At 49.6% G+C, this 23,572-nt stretch overlaps 1 protein-coding gene across 3 annotated transcripts in view; it reads right to left on the reverse strand.

Annotated features, from left to right (window-relative positions):
* Nucleotides 1–23,572, reverse strand: part of NSG1 (neuronal vesicle trafficking associated 1) — a 62,791-nt gene that overhangs the window by 5,962 nt on the left and 33,257 nt on the right. For all 3 annotated transcript variants that reach the window (XM_077136376.1, XM_077136377.1, XM_077136375.1), the window contains one exon: nucleotides 14,068–14,178. In XM_077136376.1, the coding sequence (XP_076992491.1) occupies nucleotides 14,068–14,178 (111 nt within the window). The remainder of the gene's footprint in view (nucleotides 1–14,067; nucleotides 14,179–23,572) is intronic.

Genomic DNA, 23,572 nt, shown 5'->3' on the forward strand with positions numbered 1-23,572 from the left:
AAGCAAGGTCAGCCTGTGCCCAAGGTCAAACATTGACAGAAAAAGGGGCAATGCTGATAGGATCAGCAGCTGGGTCTCAGGCACACCTGGGTGTCAGGAAGCACCTGATACTCTGCATGAGCAGCAACCTGTTCAGATACTTGGCAGGTGCTCCCTGGTTCTGCTGGATGGGGGTGGGAGATCTGCAGAAGCCAAGGTCCCCACCCAGCAAGCACAGCTGCACCCTCCTCTCTGGCCTCCACTGCTCTCTACCATCCCCTTCACTCTACCTCCCTCACCTGCCACCTAATCCATCAGGGAGGTGTGTCAGTGCCTTGGGGAATGAGGCCACGATTCACTCATTTTCACCCCTCCCATCCCTCCTAACACCTTCCAGTGTGACCTTGCAGGGAAGAGGGCAGACCCATTACCTGGTGCCAATCCCCTGCCCCATGGCTTCAGAAGGGAAATGCTAAGGAGGCACTGTAGTGGGGGGTGAGAGATAAGGGAGACCTCCCAGAGGGGTGTTGGAGCCAAAGCCGGTGGCAGGGGGGCGGGGGGGGCATGGGCTTTGCCATGTAATGAAGATTCTGGGGAAGCCCCAGTGGGCAGCTGGAAATATACCCCAAGGTGCCCAGACCCTGGCCCATCGCAGCCACTGCATGAAAGGAATCTAACACTGAGCTGCAGGTTGGCGGGAGGCCTGGCTTGGGCAAGTTCTTGAACTCTCTGCACCCCATCTCTTCACCTGTAAAATAAAGGTGATAATCAAGCCAACTTCAGGGTTGTGGAGGGGACCATGTGAAGTGATCTCAGGAAACATGCACCACACAGCTCCTGGCAAACAGGAAGCAGGAGATGTGTTAATCACAGGAAGAAGTTCCAGTGTGGGACAAAACATGTACGTCCACAGATAAAGCCTGCAAGTAGATGCTCAAAATGGAAAATCTCATGGGATTGTGGGCAGTTATCTCCCAAATATTTAAAACCTTTTTCTAGGGGAAAATTGCAGTGTAGGGAAGAGTGGAATTTAGTTCATCCTCTAGAGCAGCTAGTAAATAGCCAGAACTGTCTAGAACAACTGTTTGGGGGACATCTGTGACCGGACACAAATATACCAGTCTGAAACAAATGGAAGGGCCAAGATCACTGTATAGAACTGTGCATAAAGCCCCCCAAAAGCTGGATACTGGCAATCCTCCCCCACTGAACAGCAGACCAAGTTGGAAACACTTCCCAAAGGAGAAAGAAGCAGTCTCTATTGGGAGCAAGGGAAGGCAACACAGCGAAGCTCCAATTGTGGTTTTAATTAACAAATTTGGTCTACTGAATACAAGCTTCAAGCACAGATAACCAAGAGAAAGCAGGGAAGGAATCCTAAGGTTTCTTCCCACAGAAAGGAGGTGGGGCTGATGGAAGGGTAAAAAAAAAAAAAGCTTTTGAAGTAGGCCCAGTTCAGAATACTGGAAAAGGGCCAGGTACCAACTCCTGCTTTTGACAGGTGATACTTGGGGGCTAGGAACCGACTTTGAAAATGGATTTTTTAAAAACTAATCTAAGTAGCTCATTAAAGAAAGCCTCAAGCATTTGCAATTTTCTGCCCTGATCCAGATGAGGACAAAGTTAAGATAGATCTGAGGGTCTAATTAACAAGTCAAATGAAGGACATAATTTCTGAAAGGGCTTATCTTCCTCAGAAAAACGGGAAGCAGAGCCCAACTCAAGTGGTGGTCTTCAATCAGAGAATTCAGGGGCAAAGCCCTAAGCTCCCAGTCTACCTCAGCCTCTGTCACAACCATGTCTCTGGTAGCTACAGGGTCAGCTTAGAATTAAAGGCACTGTACCACTTTCACCAGTGGAGAACTATAAGCTGACAAGCTCCACCTCCTGGGAAAGATAAGAAAATCACAAAATCTGAAGGCTTCAAGGAATCTCTAACAATCTGCTGGGTCTCATCCCAAAGGAAACTTGATACTGTTTACACCTTCCTCCTAAGACCTGGGCCCATCTTGTCTGGGGGAAATCTGACTGGAGTCAATGATATTTGGGGAAACCACCCTGAAAAATAAAAGGTCGCATTAAGGCAGGGCAAAAACAAGAAAAACAAGCGCTGAAAAATTCAGAACAGTTATCTAGAAGTTATGCTAGAGGTCTACAATAAGTTGAACTGAAGACCAAAGAAAAGATAGAGAACAAAGCCAACTAACAAAACCCTAAATAAAAGAGTGAAAACAACTTCTAGAATAAACTGATCAAGGAAATCAGATGCCAGATGCTGAGACACCAACAAAAAATTATGAGTCATACTAGGAAAAATGAAGATTTGGCACAAAGGAATAAACTAGCACTTCAAATGAGATACAGAGGTTGAAACAACTAATTAATGTTCAATCAAACATTCTAAATCAAGTAAAATCAATGAGTTGAGGGAAGATAAAGTAAAAGAGATGAAGGATATAAAGAAGACACTGGGCAACCATAAAGAAGAACACAAAAGCTTGAACAAATGGCAGAACTTATGGGAATGAAAAGCACAATTGAAGAGATAGAAAACACAATGGAGACTTACAATAGCAGATTTGAAGGGGCGGAAGAAAGTATTAGTGAACTAGAGGGAAGGACATCTGAAATCGTACACACAAAAGAACAGATAGAGAAAAGAATGGGGAAATATGAACAGGGTCTCAGGTAATTAAGTTAGAACATGAAGCACATGAATATACATGTAATGGGTGTCCCAGAAGGAAAAGAGAAGGGAGAAGGAACAGAAAGAAAAATGGAGGAAATAATCACTGAAAATTTCCCATCTATCATGAAAGACATAAAATTACAGATCCAAGAAGCACAGCATACCCCAAACAGAATAGATCTACTCTAAGACACTACTAAAGATTGTCAAATATCAGTTACACAGAGAGAATTCTGAAAGCAGCAAGAGAAAACTGATCCATTAGACAAGGCTGCTTAATAAGACTATGTGCAGATTTCTCAGCAGAAATGATGGAAGGGAGAAGGCAGTGGTATGATATATTTAAGATTCTTAAAGAGAAAAACTGCCACCCAAGAATTTTATATTCAGCAAGACTGTCATTCAAAAATGAGAGAGAGTTTAAAATATTGTCAGACAGATACTGAGAGAGTTTGTGACTGAGAGATCAGCTCTACAAGAAATACTAAAGGGAACCCTACAGGTAGATAGGAAAAGGCAGGAGACAAAGGTCTGGAGAAGAGTGTAGAAATGAAGACAATCAGTAAGGGTAAAAGAAAAAAAAAAAAAAAAGACATGAGCTATAAACTCCAAAAGACAAAATGATAGAAGAAAGTACTGCTTTCTTTTAAATGGATTAACTCCCTAATCAAAAGATATAGACTGGCAGAATGGATTAAAAAACAGGACTCATCTATGCTGTCTATAAGAGACTCACTTTAGAGCCAAAGAACATAAATAAGTTGAAAGTGAAAGGTTGAAAAAAGATATTTCATGCACACAACAACTAGAAAAGAGCAGGGTATACTAATACCTGACAAATTAAACTGCAAATTTAAAACAATTAAAAATATAAAATAGAGATACTATATATTAATAAAAAGATGAATTCATCAAGAAGACATAACAAATCATAAATATTTATGCAGAGTGCCCCCAAATATATGAGAAATACACTGAAAACATTGAAGGACAAAGTGGACACCTCTACAGTAAAAGTTGGAGACTTCAGTACACTGCTATTGTACATGGATAGAACATCTAGACAGCAGGTGAATAATAAAACAGATTTTGTATATAATACAATGAATGAACTGAACTTAACACGCCCTCAAAGAACATTGCATCCCACAACAGGAAGATACACATTTTTCTCAAGTTCTCATGGATCATTCTCCAGGACCGACCACATGTTAGTCACAAAGCAAGTCTCACTAAATTTAAAAAGATTGAAATTATGCAAAACACTCTCTCAGATCTTAATGGAATGAAGTTGGAAATCAATAACAGGCAGAAGGCCAGAAAATCCACACATATATGGAGGCTAAACCACATACTCTTAAACAACCTGTGGGTCAAGGAAGAAATTACAGGAGAAATCACTAAATATCTCAAAGCAATTGAAAATGAAAGCCCAACATATTAAAACTTATGGGATGCAGCAAAGGTGGTGTGGAGAGGGAAACTTATTGCCCTAAATGCCTATATTTAAAAAGAAGAGCAAAAATTGAGGAATAAATGTTTGCATGAGAAACAGGAGGAAGTACAGCAAACTAACCCTAAATCATCAGAAAGAAAAATATAATGAAGATTAGAACAGAAATAAATGAAACCGAGAACATGAAAACAATAGAAAAAATCAACAAAACCAGAAGTTGGTTCTTCGAGAAAATCAATAAAATTGATGGACCCTTAGCTTGGCTGACAAAATAAAAAGAGAGAGAAAGAGGATACAAATAAATAAAATCTAAAATGGGAGAGGGGACATAACTACTGACCCCACAGAAATGAAGAGATAATGAGAGAATACTATTAGCAATTATATGATAATAAATTAGACAACCTAGATGAAATGGAAAACTTCCTAGAAAAGCATGAACAACCAACATTGACTCAAGAAGTAAAAGATGCCTCCACAAATCAATCACAAGTAAAGAGACTGAATCAGTTATCAAGACGCTCCCAAAACCAAAAAGTCATGTACCAGATGGCTTCACATGTGAATTCTACCAAGCATTCAAGAAATCCTGCTCAAACTCTCCAAAAAAAAAAAAAAAAAAAATTGAAAGAAGTGGTTCAGTGGTAGAATTCTCGTCTACCACGCAGGAGACCTGGGTTCGATTCCTGGTCCATGCACTTCCCCAGACAAAGAAAACAAACAAAAACAAACAAACAAAAAATTCAACAAATGGTGCTGCAATAACAGGATATTCATATGGAAAAAGAATTAAATGCGACCCTGCCACATAGCATACCAAAAAAAAAAAAAAGAAAAAACACCGAAGAGGACAGAAAGCTACTTAACTCTTTTTATGAAGCTAACATCACCCTATACCAAAGCCAGGCAAAAATACTACAAGAAAATAAAATTACAGACCAATCTCTTTAATGAATATAGATGCAAAAATCCTCAACAAAATACTCGCAAATCAAATCCAGCAGCATATTAAAAGAATTATACACCATCATCAAATGGGATTTATTCCAGGTATGCAAGACTGGTTCAATGCAAGAAAATCAATTAATGTAATACACCACATCAATAAATCAAAATAAAACTACATGATCATCTCAATTGACGCAGAAAAGGCATTTGACAAAATTCAACATCCTTTCTCGATAAAACAGCTCAGAGGATAGGAATTGAAGGGAGCTTCCTAAACATGATAAAGGGAACATATGAAGAACTCACAGCTAACATCATACTCAATGGGGGAAGACTGAAATGAAAGCTTCTCCTCTGAGATCAGGAATAAGACAAGGCTGTCCACTGTCACCACTGTTCAACATTATATTGGAAATTCTAGCTACAGTAGTTAGGCAAGAAGAAAAGGTGTCCAAATTGGAAAGGAAGAAGTAAAACTTTCACCATTTGCAGATGACATGATACTAGATGTTGAAAATCCTCCCAAAAAATCTACAGCAAAGCTACTAGAGCCAATAAATGAGTATAGCAAAGTGGCAGGGTATAAGATCAACACACAGTAATCAGTAGTTTTTCTACACACTATAAGTGACCTGAGGTGGAAATCAAGAAAAAAATTCCATTTACAATAGCAATCAAAAGAATCAGATATTAAGGAATAAATTTAACGAAGGATGCCAAGGGCCTATACACAGAAAACTACAAGAAATTGCTAACAGAAATCAAAGAAGACCTAAATAAATGAAGGACATATTGTATTCATGAATTGGAAGACTAAGTATAGTTAAGATGTCAATTCTACCCCAATTAATTTGTAGGTTCAATGCAATATCAATTAAAATTTCAAAACTTACTTTGCAGAAATAGGAAAACCAATAACCAAATTTATTTGAAAGGGCACTGTGCCCCAAAATAGCCAAAAATATCTTGAGAAAGAGGAATGAAGTGGTAGGTTGTGCTGGTTTGAAACTATTATGTACCCCAGAATAACCATGTTTTAACCCTGATCCAATCTTGTGGGGCTAGACCTGTTGTTTAGGGTGGAAACCTCTGATTAGATTGTTTCCAAGGAGATTGACCCATTCAATTGTGGGTGTGATCTTTTGGTTAGATTACTTCCAAGATGTAATCCATCCAATTGTGGGAGTGGCCTTTTGAATAGATGAAGATGTGACTCCACCCATTCAAGGTGGGTCTTGATTAGTTTACCCGAGTCCTTTAAAAGGGGAAAAATCTTTGGAGAAGTCTCAGATATAGACACTTGGAGAACAGTTGCTTCAGAGCCAACAAAAAAGACATTTGGAGATACAGAAGAAAATGCGTCCAGAGAAGCTGTTTGAAACCAGAAGCCAAAGGACCGGCAGATGCCAATGATGTTCCTTCCCAGCTGACAGAGGTATTCCAGACCTACTGGCCTTTCTTGAGTCAAAATATCTTTCCCTAGGTGCCTTAGTTTGGACATTTTTATGGTCTTAGAACTGTGAACTTGTAACTTAATAAATTCCCTTTTTAAGAGCCATTCCAGGGCAAGCCACAGTGGCTCAGCAGGCAGAGTTCTTGCCTGCCATGCTGGAGACCTGGGTTCGATTTCTGGTGTCTGCCCATGCAAAAAACAAACAAACAAACAAAAAAAGCATTCCATTTCTGGTAGTGCATTCCAGCAACATTTAACAAAATAATACAGAGGTGTCACACTACATGACTTTAAAGCATATTACAAAGCTAAAGTGGTCAAAATAGCATGGTACTGGCATAATGACAGACATACTGACCAATGGAATCAAATTAAGTATGCAGAAATAGACCCTCTCATCTATGGACAGTTGATCTTTGATAAGACTGTCAGGCCAGCTCAACTAGTACAGAGCAGCCTCTTCAATTTATGGTGTTTGGAGAAGTGGATATCCATATCCAAAAGAATGAAAGGGGACCCACCTTGCTCACCTTATACAAAAATTAACTCAATATTGTAAGTACAGTGAACGAAGCTGAGTGAGAATATGGTCGAAGGAGGACTAGGAGCACATATGATACCTGAAGGAAAAACAGAGGGTAAGTTCTGGGATGGCGTAACTTAGCAATGCCTAGAGTGGACACTGATGATGATTAAATGTACAAATATAAGGATGTTTTTACATGAGGGAGAATGAATGAATGTCAACAGGGCAAGGTGTTGAAAATGGGATGGTATGGGGGGAGGGAAATACAACCAACGCAAATGAGGGTCTACAGTTAACAGTGACATTGTAATATGCTTCCATTGAATGTAACAAAGGCATTGTGTCCAAACTAAATGTCAATAAGTGGGGGATACGGGGAAGTGGTATGGGATCCTTTGTGGAAAAAAAAGAAATGTCTTCCTACAGATTGGGTTGGTGAAGGCATGGCTATGTGATTATGCCAGGAACAACTGATATTTTACTTAGGTGGAATTGTATAATGTGTGAATAAAACTGTTTAAAAATGAACAGAGAGATACAAGTACTGGAGAAAATGTGGAGAAAGAGTAGTACCTATTCCCTGTTGGTAGGGAAGCAGAGTAGTGTAGCCCCTCTGGAGGGCAGTGTAATGGCTCCACAGGAGGCTTGTGGGGTTGCCATTTGATCCTGCAACCCATTATTAGGTATATACTTGGAGGAACTGAGAGTGGGAATAGAAATGGACATTTGCACACTGATGCTTATGGTGGCAGTGTTCATGTTTTGCAATGGATGGAGTTGGCCTAAGCGTACATCTACTGATGAACGGAAGGGAAGGGGGGAAATGTGGTGTGTGCATGAATGTACTATTGCGCAGCTGAAAGAAGGAATGAAGTTATGAGGCTTGCAACTAGGTGATTGAAACTTGAGGACAGTATGTCGAATGAAATAAGCTAGAAACAAAAAGACAAATATTGTAATACCTCACTAATATGGACCAACTATAATGTGCAAACTCTGAGAATTGAATTTGAGGGCATAGGTTATTAGGTGAAGGCCTACTATAAAGGTTCCTAGATTGTTAACTCTTACAGCATTCACATCTACTCCAGAGTTGTTACTATTATTTCTAAATTCTGAGATGCTGACCTCTTTGTGTATAACCTGGTTGCTCCCTGGAACTTTGAGTATTTGTGTGAAACCTGAGACTCAGAGCCAGAGTCCTGCAACTATGAAAGTCAGCATTAACTTTGATAAGGCAGTCAAGCCAACTCACCTGGGACAGAACAGTCTCTTCAATAAATGGTGCCTAGAGAACTGGATATCCATATGCAAAAGAATGAAAGAAGACCCATCTCTCACACCCTATACAAAAGTTAACTCAAAATGGATCAAAGATCTAAACATTAGGTCTAAGACCATAAAACAGTTAGAGGAAAATGTTGGGAGATATCTTATGGATCTTACAACTGGAGGTGGTTTTATGGACCTTAAACCTAAAGCAAGAACACTGAAGAAGGAAATAAATAAATGGGAGCTCCTCAAAATTAAACACTTTTGTGCATCCGAGAACTTCATCAAGAAAGTAGAAAGACAGCCTACACAATGGGAGACAATATTTGGAAACGACATATCAGATAAAGGTCTAGTATCCAGAATTTATAAAGAGATTATTCAACTCAACAACAAAAAGACAGCCAACCCAATTACAAAATGGGAAAAAGACTTAAACAGACACCTACCAGAAGAAGAAATACGGATGGCCAAGAGGCACATGAAGAGATGCTCAATGTCCCTGGCCATTAGAGAAATGCAAATCAAAACCACAATGAGATATCATCTCACACCCACCAGAATGGCCATTATCAACAAAACAGAAAATGACAAGTGCTGGAGAGGATGCGGAGAAAGAGGCACACTTATTCACTGTTGGTGGGAATGTCAAAGGGTGCAACCACTGTGGAAGGCAGTTTGGCGGTTCCTCAAAAAGCTGAATATAGAATTGCCATATGACCCAGCAATACCATTGTTAGGTATCTACTCAAAGGACTTAAGGGCAAAGACACAAACGGACATTTGCACACCAATGTTTATAGCAGCGTTATTTACAATTGCAAAGAGATGGAAACAGCCAAAATCTCCATCAACAGAAGAGTGGCTAAACAAACTGTGGTATATACATACGATGGAATATTATGCAGCTTTAAGACAAGATAAACTTATGAACCATGTAATAACATGGATGGACCTAGAGAATATTATGCTGAGTGAATCCAGCCAAAAACTAAAGGACAAATACTGTATGGTCCCACTGATGTGAACGGACATTCGAGAATAAACTTGAAATATGTCATTGGTGGCGGAGTTCAGCAGGAGTTAGAAACAGGGTAAGACAATGGGTAATTGAAGCTGAAGGGATACAGACTGTGCAACAGGACTAGATACAAAAACTCAAAAATGGACAGCACAATAATACCTAATTGTAAAGTAATCATGTTAAAATACTGAATGAAGCTGCATCTGAGCTATAGGGTTTTTTTTGTTTTTGTTTGCTTGTTGGTTTGTTTGTTGTTGTTGTTTTTTACTATTACTACTACTTTTATTTCTTTTCTTTATATTAACATTTTATATCTTTTTCTGTTGTGTTGCTAGTTCCTCTAAACCGATGCAAATGTACTAAGAAACAATGATCATGCATCTATGTGATGATGTTAAGAATTACTGAGTGCATATGTAGAATGGTATGATTTCTAAATGTTGTGTTAATTTCTTTTTTTTTTCTTTCCGTTATTAAAAAAATAAAAAATAAAAAATAAAAAAAGAAAAAAAAAAAGAAAGTCAGCATTACCCCATACAGCAACTGTTTAAAACACTGTAAAAGTGATCAGACTTCAATTAGAAATATGAATGAAGCTGATCTGGGCAGAACTAAGGTAAGTCAGACTAAAGGTTAAAGGATGATATTGACTATATTTTAAAACTACAACCTCTGTGTGAACCTAAAGGAAGAGATGTTTATTTGGTGAAAAACTGATAGTTTGGGTCTTGGTTGGTTTACTAGAATCGTTTAAAAGAGGAAACATTTTGGAAAAACTTAAGAGCAGATGTAGATGCTTGGAGAGCAGAAGTGACAGCTGACAGAGCCAACATGAGACTCAGACATTTGGAGATCCCAGCAGATGTCACCACATGCCTTCCCATGAGATGTTAAGCAAGCCAGAACCCAGAGTTCTGTCCTGGAGGAGCTAAGTGAAGGCCCACAGATGCTTGGAGAGGAAACCACTGGCATCAGAAGCTGGAAGCAACAGAACTGGGAACAAGGATCAGCAGACGCCAGTTATGTGCCTTCCCAGATCATCCTTCCTTGAGCCAAGATTGGATGCCTTAGTTAGGACATATTTACGGCCTTAGAACTGTAAACTTGTAACTTATTAAATTCCCTTTTTAAAACATGTTCCATTTCTGCTATACTGTGTTCCAGCAGCTTTAGCAAACCAATTCAGTAATTGTATCTCAATAAAATTGCATTTAAAAAAAAAACCTCTCTAACATTCAGATAGTCACTTCATGATTTAAAGCAAAGAAAGCAGCAACATAGCATCCTCCCAGCCCAGATTCCTTTCGCCCCTTCCCTCCTAACATTCCTTGGCTCGGGTACTACAAGTGGCCACAAGGATGGCGCCTGCCCAGCTTAGGCCTTCCCCATGAGACACGGCCCAGCCCCTGCTTCCTTTGGGCATCCCACACTGCAGGACACCTGTGCCCTCACTCTTCCCCTGGGCCTGCGTGTCTGGGCACCAAGCCAGGGTCTCCTGGGCCTGAGTCAGTGCCATAGTGTCAAGGTCACCCCGCATTTCTTCCCCACCCAGCGCTGAGCAGTACCGAAATCGTCTGCATGGCCATTGGTTCCCTGGCCTGCCCTTTGGTCCCCCTGCTAGGACACAAGCTCCACAGGCAGGGACCCAGGTGCCTTGTCCGACTGGCTTCCCAGCACCCAGCAGGCATTTAAAAAAAAAAAAAGGTATTTAATACACACGTGCTGATATGGAGTGGACTGAGGGTGTCCCCTTGGGCACTACAGAGAACCTCACTGTACTCCAGTTTCCCGTTGCTAAAACTGGGCTATCTTGGTATCTCCCCCAAGGAGTTTCTGGAGCATTCAATGGGATTCTAGCATCAAAGCCTCCTGCAACCTGACTGCCTTTGGTGTGTGAACACCACACACGATATGTAGACAGGAGGGCGTGCGGCGCCTTGCGTGCACAGTCACACGTCTCTTCTTTCCCTAGCCTTAGCCAAGGGCCCTCCCCACTGCGTCCTCTAGGATGCACCTCCTTTAGAGGGTGACAGCTCCAGAACAGCCCAGCATGGAACTCTAGAGCCACACACCAGAACCACAGAGTTTTTTTAACCCTCAGGTACCCAGACCCCACTCAGCACTGCCACTCGCCTCACGCACAGCCACAGCGGAGAACCACTGCTTTGTCTCCCTCACTCCACTGGGACCAGGTGTCCTGGCATGACATGGGGTTGCAGGATGGGGGAGATGGGCAGGTCCAACCTGCCACCTCCCCCAAATAGGGAACTTGCCCAAGGTGAAGGAGAATGAACCAGGAAAGAAACAAGAGGTCCTGGGCGGGGGCGGGGGGGGGTGCCAGCCTCAGTGGTTCGTAAGCACCGACTTAGGCTGGGGACCAGCATCCACATGTCCTGACTCCCGCGCAGGGCACGGCTCCTACACCTGCTCTGCTCCCTGTTGACGACAGCCACTCTGTGTCACGGGCACTGGGCCAGGTGCTCCCCTGTGGCCCCTCCCCTGCCACCCGATGTCACATGGTCTTCCCTCTCCATCCCCAGTGCCCTGACCTATCCAGACCCATCTCTTAACTGGTCCATACAGCAGCCTCCTTGGCCAGCTCGCTGCATCCCACCTCCCCTTCTACCCTGCAGCCTCCCCAGGGCCCAAGTGGTGGTCCCTGGCACTTCCGCTCCTCCAGGGCCTCCCAAATGCTAATTAAAGTGCCCCCACCCCTGCCTAGTGCTCCAGAGGCTGCCTGGTCTAGCCCTAACAGGTCTCGCCTCCTGTTATTTCCCAGTCCCCGCAGCCGCCTCCTGCTGCTCACCTTCCCCCTGGGGCACTGTTCCCTCTCCCACCTCCTGGGCCCCCAGGGTCCTGCTCAGTGCCCCTGCTGGGTCCCAGCCACCCTCCCCCTGCTTCATCAAAGCCCACAGCCCCTTGGATCAACTCCTTCAATGTGAGGATCCAAAGAGACTCTGGACTCTTTAAGCCCCCGCATGGTGTCTGGACAGGCGCTTGTTGAATAAAAACCGAGTGCAAGGGTGCAAGGGTGGGGACTTCCCAGCCATCTCCAAGGCTCCCTCCTCACTCCTGCCTTGGCTCAAGGGCCGACACCCCTACCCTATACCCCCCCATCTCTCCCTTACCCCATATGCCTGTCCTTTTTCCAGTGCTCGTAACCTCCTCTTAGGACTTAAAATGTGTCCCCCCAAAAACAAGCTGAAGACCTAAGCCCCTGTACCTCAGAGTGTGACCTTATTTGGATATAGGGTCACTGCAGGTGAGATTAGTTAAATTAAGGTGAGATACTGGAGCAGGATGGGCCTCTTATCCAGCATGCCTGGGGTCCATGGGAGAACGGAGAGGAGATACCCATCCACGGAGTCAGCCACGTGACAACAGAGGCAGAGGTTGAAGGAATGTGGCCACAAACCAAGGAGCATTGAGGATGGATGGCCACCACCAGAAGCCAGCAGGGGCAAGGAGGGACCCTTCTTACAAGTTTCAGCCCTGCCCACACCTTCATCTCCCCTTTTGGCCTTCAGAACTGCAAGAAACTAAATCTATTGTTTTAAGCTCCTACCACCCCCACCACCCCTTTGTGGCCCTATGTTTCAGTGGCAGTGGGACATTAAGCATAGTATCCAGGTGACATAGGTACACAGTACCCAAGTGACTTAGTGCACAGTACCCAGATGACTTGGCACACACTACCCAGGTGACTTAGCACACAGTACCCAAGTGACTCAGGCACATTTCCTGTAGGAATGTAAGCGAGGAGGCAGGTAGCTGCACTTGACCAGCTCTCAATGGTCCCAGCCCTGAGACCGTAATGATAGCAGCCTGCCATCTGGCATAGACCAAGTGCCTGCCTCTTGGAGGGAAGGCAGAGGTGCCTAGAACCCTGGAGCCCCAGGGTCCCAAAACCCAGTGCAACGTGCAGGGAGGGCTGGGGCTAGAAACAGGACCCATGCCTGTGCCTCACAGCAGTGAAATCCCAAACCCAGAGCACCCACACCCGGCAGCCATGTGGGCCTAGGACCAGGGACACTTTGAAACTTCTCTTTACCGTCATTTCAGCAACTCCAAGTCCTAGGACGGTCATGTTTCCCAATTTGTATGGTTCTAGAAAGTTCCAAACCAAATCTAGCACCTGGCTGATGAACATGGAAATAGAAGCCCAGAGAAGCATTTCCCGTCCCCCCACCCCAGGCCCTCTTCTCTTCCCTCCCTGACTCTCCCTCCCCTTATCTAGTCTGTCCTGTGTGTGCGCTGATGGACCTGCCACACGCAGGTCTCCTAGGACAAGGCATCCTATAAACTTGGCTGGTGTTTCCATGGCATGGGGCACCCAAATTGCCAGTACTGGGGCGCAGCAGGCAGATGGGCCAAGCAGCCTGGAGGCCCACTTGGGCGCAGCCCTGGACAAGCCTTTCCTCTCCCTGGGTGACACGGACCCAGGGTGCTGCCCCTCCCAGGAAGCAAGCCCCTGGAGAATTGAGCAGAGGGAGGGAACTGCCCCCTGGGCCAGACCTGCTGGAGTTGATTCCCAGGAGGCAAGTCCAGGAGTTTGATTCCTATATGCCCACCTTCCCTCACCCCCGTGCAGGAAGACCCTCCCCAGGGATCCCCAAGGGGCTGGCGGGCCACAGAGCACGAGGCCCTGCTGCTCGCTGCTGCCCCTCGGCCGCAGCCACCCGGGAAAACCAGGGGTCGCCAGGGCAGAGCGTCACTGTACCTTGAGGACGAAGCCGTCGGGGCAGGCGCGGTCGTACTTGTACACCTTGTAGACGACCAGGAAGACGACGCAGGTGAGGAAGGCCAGGGCGAAAAGGACCAGCACGGAGACCTGTGGGCAGAGGCAGGGGCGTAAGGGCGGCTGCAGAGAAGTGCCCGGGACTGACGGATGCGCCCCAATGGACACGTGGCCTGGCCCGTGTAGGGACCGTCTCTGAGAGGATGTCCCCTGAAGCAGCACTCGGCGGGGCGCAGGAGAATGCCTCTTCACGGGACAGCTCTTTGTGCCCTCTCCATCTGTCACCATGCGCCTACATTTTTATTTTCACTCCACTATTCTAGAGGGTTCTGGGCCCCGTGCAGGGAGCTCAGCCCGGCACGCTGGGCGCAGGCCATGGAGGCTGAGGCCCCAACAGCAACGAGCCGAATGGGTCCAAGCGGTGGGCGGGTGGCCTGGGGCTCAAGGAGGGGTCCCAGGGTGCCCGGAGGAGAAGCCTGCAGCTGCCCCAGGGCTGTGGTGGCCGAGGGAGCAGCCCATGCGCCGTGTAGGCTGTGCAGATGCCACCATCACCCCTGAGCAATATCGGGGTGAGGCGGGCCCGGCAGCTGGCCAGGGTGGACCTCTGGGTCTCAGTGTGTGGGACCCTCGGGAAGGGATGGGGCCTACCTCCCAGAGGTGCAGGCCCAACGAGCAGAGAACAGAGGGCAGAGTCTGGCGCCCAGTGAATACCACGTGAGGTCTGCTCTCACCCACCTCAGGCCCCTGCTTGTCCCCAGGTCACAGGGCTGCAGGTGGCTCGCCACCACCAACTGTCCCAGCCGGGCCCCCACTCAGGCTCAACCCCAGGGGGGATCCTAACTGCAGGTGGGCACCGAGTGGCTTCAGGGGCTCCCTCGGTGAGCACCTGACCTGGGACTCTGTGGAGAACTGCATACCAACAGCCCGTCCTGTTTTATTTTAGGCCTTTGGAAATGATCTGAGAAACCGTCTGTGGCACAAGGCTAAGCGGTACTGTCAAAACGGGATGTGGAGTCCTGGGGAGACGGGGCAGCCAGAAAACCTGTCCCTTGGATCTAGAAGCCACTGTGGAGTGTAGTCTGCAGCGCCCCATCTGCTCAGGTTTAAAAATAAACCCCGCTCTCTCCACAGGGCTGTGGGGATACCGCTTCCCCAGGGGCCTCCTCCTGGAGCCTCGCCTGGGGCTTCCACGCAGGATTCCCGGCCCCGTGGCCGCGGCACGGGCAGAACCGAGAACCAAGAGCGCAGAGGTCCTGGAACAGAGCAGGAAGAGGGTAAAGTAACGCATCCCCTGGGAGTCCGCGAGGATCCAAGCCTTCCCAACCCTCGGTCCCTCTCCCCTATGGAAGTGGGGGGCCACCTAGCCCAGCACCTGCGTTTACTGAGCGGCGTCCAGTTTAAGGAAACTCCGTGGGCTCCACAGGGCAGGGCCTGCTGGGCAGGATCACAGACGGCATTTTACAGGCAGGAAACGAAGGCTCAGACTTGCCAAAGGACCAGAGCAGTGTGTGCGACCCCACAGGGCACATGTGATTGAGTCACGGGTTTTGAGGTGGGAAATACACCAGGTTATGTGGGTGGGTCCCCCATGTAAGCACAAGTGGCTTCTAAGAAGCAGGGACATCCCACCACAGAGAGGAGAAGAGATGTGAAGATGTCCCACAGCTGGCTTTGAAGGTGGAGGAAGGGGCCACAAACCAAGGAATGGAGGAACTTTCTAGAAGCTGGAAAAGATAAAGAAGCAGATTCTTTCCTCCCAGAGCCTCCAGAGGAGGTACAGCCCTGCCTCCTTGATTTTGGCCACGTGAAACTGAACTTGGACTTCCGGCCTCCAGAACCTTAAGGGAATGAACTTGGGTTGTGTCAAGCCACAAAGCGCGTGGTCCTTTGTCGCAGCAGCTATCAGAAGCCAGTTCACCGCCCTTCACGTCTGTCCCCCACATCCTGAGAGCCCCGAGGGCAGGGCTGCCCCTCACTCGTGGGGCACAGAGCAGGCACCTCCTGAGCAGGCACCTCCTGAGCGTGCCCTGAGTGAGTGAGTGGGCAGAGCAGCTGTCAGAAAACCTCTCCCACGAGGGGCAGGTGCCTGCTCCCTGGGCGTGTGGAGCCAGTGAGAGTTGACCCATCAGCAGAGTGAATGTTTACTTTCCAGGGAGGTGCCATTTGGGTTTTCATAAGCAGGTGATCAGGGATGGGAAAGAAACCCAGGGCAGTTTGCCTCTCGGCCAGCTGCTGATGGCCTCATCCCCATGGGTTGGGGACGGTGCGTGATTACCCATCTGACCTCCCTGGGTGGTCCGGGGAGGGCAGCATCTCCTTAGAGGCCGGGCCTTTGCCTCAGGTGCCTGGGTCCCCCGTACTTGGAGGAGTCACAAAGATGTCATTTAATTTTGCTTAAAAATCAGAAGGAAAAACCATCATCATGAATCCACACTCATCCTTCTGGCCGGGTTATATTCATCTCGATGTAGGAGGCTGTTTGTTTAATGGGGGTAGAGGGCGCCCACAGGGGCAAAGCTGCCTCGGGCGAGGGTGGGTCTTCCATCCCAAGAGGCCCCAATATCCGTGAGGGTGGGCAGGGCACCCTGGGGGTTGGGGGCCTGCCTGTGACCCGCGCCAGCCCAGGAGGCAGCTGAGGGCTCTGCAGGACTCATGACCCCGCCCCACCTCAGACCCACAAGGGCAGGGGTGGAAACACGGAGGGGAATCCCCTCACCTTACCCAGGAGGGCTTCCGGGAGGAGGTGCCGGCCTGGAAGGAGGAGGAAGAGCTCAGGGAAGCGAGTGAAGGGCCTTCATTCTAAGAGGAGGACATGGTGCCACAGCCCCGAGCCAGCAGAGAATGTGGGGCCTGCCACGAGGGGACACAGATTGGTGACAGAGGCCCCAGATACTACACCAAGAAGCCCAGACCCAGTCGGGATGCAGCCGCCCTCTAGGACAAACCAGCCTTTCCCACGGGGTGGGTGGGATGTCACGGGGGGACAGATGTCGGCCACCGCTGTGCTCCTCCATGGCATGTGTGTGCGTGGACATCAGAGCAGGCTCTGGGTCAGACCTACATTTACCGCACTTCTGCACACTGTACTGCAGTGAACACTTGACAGCCGGGGTGGAATCAGGTTCCCACTGGGCCTGTACCTCTTTGGCAGCGGGTAAAGCCTTTGAACACTTCTAAGAATTCTGTTTCAAATGCATCCAACACACTACACAGGATGGCGAAGAGCGCCAACTATATTGAAATACTGTTTGCAAAACATTGCAAAATACATATAAATTGTGATGTAGCATATACGTGTACTTCTTTACTAAGCCATTAAATGAGAAGCACTTCTAAATTTCAAAGGGACTAGAGAGTGATGTATCCCCCAAGGTCTCGCCAGAGCCGACGTGTGACCGGGAAACACCTGTGCTCTGTGTTGGTGACCTGGTGTCCGAGTCAAGGTACTGCCGATACCGCTGCAATTTGTTCCCTACGTTAAAAAGCATGCCCTGGCTTACATGGACTAACGAGAAGAGGCAAATGCATAGAGACGGAAAGTCGATTAGAGGTTACCAGGGGCCAGGCGGAAGGGGGTAGGGAAGTTACTGCTTAATGGGTGCAGAGTTTCTGCTTGGGGTGGTGGAGAAGTCTTGACCATGGCTGGTGGTGAAGGTGAACGCTGGAAATGTAATTTACACCGCTGATTCGCCCTCTGCGGTGAGCAGCTCAGGGCTCATCATCTCCGTTGGTTTTGGAAAAGGAGGAGTCCTAGGGGGCCAAGGGCCTGGGAGAGGGGTCCTGCAAGCCTTGATGGTGAGCCCCAAGGCAGAGCAGCGCTGCCTGATGGGCAGGAGGGCCCCCAAGAATTTTTGCTGGAAAGAACAGCCAGGAAGGGACAGCAAAATGGAAATGGGGTGGGGGGGCAGATTTATCAAGTTTAGGGGGAGAACCATGTACTCCCAATGCCCTCATGTCCTGGTCGATGCTTCCTGCCCCCACCTCTGACAGCTCAGCCCATGTCACATACCAAGTGTCCTCAGTGGGGGCACAAGTTATAAAGCAACTCAACTTCCAAGGTGGCAGGGAGCCAATCTGGGGAGGCGGGGAGCAGGTATAACCCCATTTCACAGCTGAGGCAGCCGAGGGGCACTGGAATCTGCTGTGCTCCCATCTGCTCTTCTGGTCTGGGGCCTTCTCTCCCCTGGGGCCTCCTGGGGTCACTGGGTACTGGGGGGTCTGCAGCGAGAGGGTCCCCGGCTGACCCCACCCGGTCCCGCTCGGCCACGGCAGACTTTGGGGTGTCTGATGGATGCGGCCCAAAGCCCACCTACAGCCACTCCTCACCAGCTGGCTGACCTTGGGCCTGTCCCTTACCCTCCGTGGCCTCAATTCCACCCCCACCCCCCCCACCCCTCAGGAAACCAGGACGGCGAGGGCAGCCTTCAGAGACGGCGACCCAGACGGAAAGACTAAATTAGGCTCGTGACGCTCGGGGCCTGGTCCCACACGAGTACCATCTCACTCCTGCTCTCTGTCCTCCCCCAGCAGGGAGGGGAGAGGGAAATGTGCTTTTCTGCTGAGTAACGCGGTAAAGGGAAACAACCACCTTGGAAAAGGAGGAGGAATCCTGCCGTCTCTGTGCGCTGCAGCACCAAACATTTTAGGGAACCCCCAGGAGAGTGGCACGCGGACACGCCCCCCCGATGATTCAGCCCACATGTGGGCGGGCTCAGCTGAAGCCCCCTGTCCCCGGCTGACCCGGGACCCCGGCCGGCGGCCACCCACAGCTGAAGGGGCGCTCAACACCGAGGGTGACCGAAACGTCCCAGGGGACGCGGACACCGAAGGCGGGCTCGCCTCCGCAGCACAGGGGCGCCAGCCCGTCCCCCCCGCCCAATGCCAGGAGATCAGTGTCACCGCTTATAAATATTAAACAAATAAATGCGCCTTGAGACACACCAGGGAATTATCAGAGAGGATGGAAAAGATACAGGCGGGCTCCTGGGAAGTTCAAGGTCATTCGTTAAGGATGCGCAAGAAAAGATACCAAGCAACCACGGAATCTTCGGTGGCAGGATTCACAGACGTCCCCCCCCCAGTAGCAGGGGTGGCTGGGCCTGGGGCCCAAGCGCAGACAATCCAGGCCTCTCTTAAGACCTTCTCTGGGCCCTTGTGCAGGATGAGGAAACGGGCAGGCGAGCAGGGGTGGCTTCACCCAAACTCCCAACTTGCAGGCAAATGTAGGGGGCGGGGGTGGAGACCCCAAAGGTCAGCAGCTCTTCATCACGAAAGGCCCCAAATTACAAAGGGGAGGGGACTGAGAAATGCTCTCTAATCTGCATAATTGGGAGAACCCCCTCCGCCAGAGGTAGGGGACCAGGAGCTGGAAGGTGCAGCTCACCCTGTGGACACGCCTCTCTGCCTTAGCGCAATTACAAAGGTATTTAGGGTCAGTTCATTTGGGAAGCCCCTCCACCCTTGTTTATTCCCTGCATAAATACACCTCCAATTAACCCAGTAACTGCTCTCCGCATGGACTAAACCCCACCGGAAGCCTAGACACAGGCCGTCGGTGATTCATCCTGCAACTCTCCTGTGACGTGGCCTTGCAGAGCCCTCTCCCCAATCAACAGTTACCTAGCAACCAGCCTAGCAACTCCGGAGATTAATCCCCAAGTGACAATCGTAAAGTAACATCCAAAAAGGCATTTTGTCTCAAGGATGCGCTCCAAAGGTACATAAAGACGAGTGGCAAAGTGCCAGGCTCCCCACTTCTCAACCGCTCGCATTAGAGACAAAAGGGGGACACGTTATTTTCTTGTTGCATCGACATCTGAAGGGACAGAGGTCATTCCCACGCCTCACGCACGGACAGACACAGAACGGGGGAGCTGGCTGGGCTGGGGACCGACCTGCCCATCCGTCCACAGGCTGAGGATGATACTCTGTCGTGACAGAGCACTGGCCACTGGCAGGAGGGGTGACTCATAGGCCAGAGAAACCAAGCCTGGACCTCAGGCCTTCCGTCACACTCGCTTCTCCAGCACAGTCCTTTCCTGACACATTTCCAAGTTTCCAGAAAGAGGGCCTCCGCCCTCGGCCAGGTGACGCCCTTGCACTATGGAAGCCTGCCTCACTGGGCGCGCGTGTTCAGAACACCAGCAACAGCTGGGCAGCAAAAGGAGAGAGAACATTCCAGAAGGGTGGGCATCCGCCCCACCCTCTGTGGGGAACAGCTCTCTGTGCTTTCCCAAGAGGCACCGGTGCGCCTGACCCTTCCCTGCAAAAGTGCTAGACCCCACCCCACCCCCACCATAAAGGTTTGCAAATATGGTGCACATTAGAATCAACCTTTGTTGTCAACAAGGACACGTGACCGGGTGGCCCCAGAACCTCTACCTTAAAGCAGAGCTTCAGGCGATTCCCGGGCAGGTGACCCCAGACCGCTGGGCTCATGGGGCAACAGCCGGTGGGCAGAGGCGGGGTAGGTCTCCTTCCCATTCCAAAAGGGCCTGCAGCAGGCAAAGGTCACTCAGCTGGCCAAGTCCAGGCTGGGGACACCGGGTCAGCCTGGCCTGTTGTGCTAACAACAAGCCCTGGGGCCAGGCCACTAGGCTGGAATCTGATGCTCTCTGGCTGTGTGACCCCTGCCCATCTTGGTGACAGCCTACATGTAACACCTGCAAGGGGCTTATGCACTGTCACGTGGCCCAGAGAAAGGTTCAACCTGGTAGGCTGCCCTCGATTGTACTCAGCAATGCTGTCCCCCAGGATCAGACACTGGGAGCCCCCCCAGACCCCTGTGCACTCAAGACTCAACCCAATAAACGAGTCGCCCACTTATTAGGATGTGTTGGGGATGGTCTCACGTCCCCCACAAAAGACAGGGTTGCGTCCCAGCCCCCAGGCCTGGGATGTGAACCCATTTTAAATAGGACCTTTGAAGAGGCTGTTATTAGTTAAGTGTGGACTCATTTGTGAGTAAGTTCTTCTAAGATCCTATTTAGATGAGGCCAAATGGATTCAGGGTGGGCCTGAGTCCTTACAACTGAGTGCTCATAAGTAGTGGAAATTGGAGCACAGTTAGTAGAAGCTAGAAGTCAGCAGAAACCAGAAGCAGACATGGTGGGACAGAGAGAGAGAAACAGCCGTGTGACAAAGCATGGCGGGACCCTACAGCCTCTGGGAGAAAGGGAGCCCTGCCGAGCCCTTTTTTGGATTTCAAGCCTCCAAAACCATGAGACATTAAATTGCCACTGTTCAAGCCCACCAGCCAGGGATGTTTGTCGTAGCAGCGCTGGCAAACTGAAACAAGCTGCTCCTGAGCACAGCACATGGTAGAGAAGAGGCGATATCAAGAGGCCCTTCATGGCAGGCAGGAAGGCTGGAGGGGGAGCCCCTGTCCGCATAGTGCCTGCTGCCTTCCTTTCTGGCCTACAATCTTCTCATCTCCCGGGGCCGCTAAGCCCTGAGTCCATTTCCCTGGTCACCACCTCAGGTGGAGAGCCTTTCGCTTCAAGGGAACTAAGCATCAGCCAGGACCCAACCCATTCCCTGGCCCTCCCCAGGGCACCTCATCCCGAGACCCTTAGCAGAGGAGGGCGCCTGGAGACAAGGAGGCCCAGAAGCCAGGACACAGAAGAGAGGGACAAGAGAGATAAGATAGTTAGTTACCTGGAGAAGGACTCAGGTGCATGAGCCTGATAACTGTTGAAGGCCGATGGGGTGGGGTGGGGGTGAGGGTGGGGAAGGAGGGTGCCAGGCGTTCTGGGTGGCTGGAGAGAGAAGATGGGGGGCTGTCGGGTTACAGTTCCAGGGAAGGGTTATGAATCAGAGAAGGAAAATTCTTCTTAGAAGCTGAACAACCCAGCAGAGCAACGGGCAGCAGGGACTGGGAGTGCCCTTGCACACATATTCTCCAGGAGAAGCCAAACAAGCCTTGAACACAAGACTGCCTGGTTCAAGCTCTCTGCCTCGGTTTCCCTGAGATAATATATATAACGAGCTTGAAACAGACTCTAGCTCCTGGGAGGCATTGTTGGATGCTGCTTTCAGCTCTGTTGCCAAGGCCAACAGAAACACAAGGGAACACAAGGATCTCGGAAGGCTTCGTGGCAGAGGTACTAGAGGAGCAGCACTGGAAGGGGATGGAATGGGGGGGGGGTGCGGAGGTGTTCCAGACACGGGCTGCCGACGCGGCTGGAGTAGGGGACCCGTGGGGAGGCATGAAGGGCAGACGGTGGAGTGGAAGTCATGGCTTTAGAGCCACAGTCACAGGGAGCCCCCCAGACCCCCACTGATGACTCAGGACTAAGGTGGTATGGAACAGCCTCTCTGTAAAAGGGGCTTAGGGCACTCCCTTCAGGGTGGCTGTGAACCCCAGATAAGTCACAAACGCAAAGCCTGCAGCACCTGTCCCTCCAGGAGCTGCCGTCCTACGGGGATGAGGGAAAGGGGCTCACTGAATCTGAGCAGCTACACTGGGTGCATGACCCTCTGATATACCCACGAAGATGGCAGTGGAGGTGTGAGGCCGAGCTCTGGGACCAGCATGGACGAGCCCTTGGGTCTGCTATACCTGCAGGCTCTGGGCGAAAGGAGCCAGGTAACCTCACAGAGGCCCAGTGGGGTGACAAACGTGCGTCATCTGGGCCCCTGGGGACCCGGGGGCCTGCCGTGGAGGTGCGTCTGGGGAAAGGCACAGAGGGAGGATGCCAGAGTTGGGGGACAGAGCCTGGCACACAGTGGACACCCAGCAAGCACAGGACTAGCCATTCACATGGCAGGCTGCACCCTGCTCTGTGGGGAGTGAAGAGGTTGGGGCTGGAAGAGGCAGATTCAAATCAGGGATGAGAAACCCAGGTGCGCTCATCTGCTCAGAGGGCGCCAGGCCATCAAAAGAGAGGACATCGTGACCTTGAAAATCAAGGTCACTCCCGCCTCGACCTGGGAAGGGCAGTTGACCCCTGGGTGCGGACAGGGCAGAGCGCGTGCGTGGCAGCAGGCAAGGCACCCAGCGGACCTGGTCAGGGCAGGAGAGCCACATCAGCCTCCTGGGGTGGGTCCGCCGTAGCCCTAGCTGTGAATCCCACAACACACAGGGATCATGGAGGCAAGAGCCACCAGCAAGCACCTCAGCGTCTGCAGTATCCTTACACTACCAGCAGAAACCAGGGACAGACCGCCCTGTGCCTCAACTTCCCCATCTGCAAAATGGGTTACATGGATAGTACCAACCCCCGGGAGGGTTGCTGGGGGTGCTGGATAAGCGAACACATGGCAGAAGAAACTCTACCAGCCCACACACAGAAGCTGGCCACCTTCACTGGATTTGCTGGCCCAGGCCGGCCCCTGCACAGCTTTCTCCAGTCCAGAGAGGCTGCATGGCGTGATGGGGAGAAGGAATTCTGAGTCCCAGGTGACTCCACAAAGCCACCCCTCTGGACTTCCCTTGATTGTCCAGGTACAGGCCTGCCCTCTCTGGTCAGCAAGGCTTTGTGGAGAC

The sequence above is a fragment of the Tamandua tetradactyla genome, chromosome 19 (assembly GCF_023851605.1).
Source record: "Tamandua tetradactyla isolate mTamTet1 chromosome 19, mTamTet1.pri, whole genome shotgun sequence".
NCBI classification, from domain to species: Eukaryota; Metazoa; Chordata; class Mammalia; order Pilosa; family Myrmecophagidae; genus Tamandua; species Tamandua tetradactyla.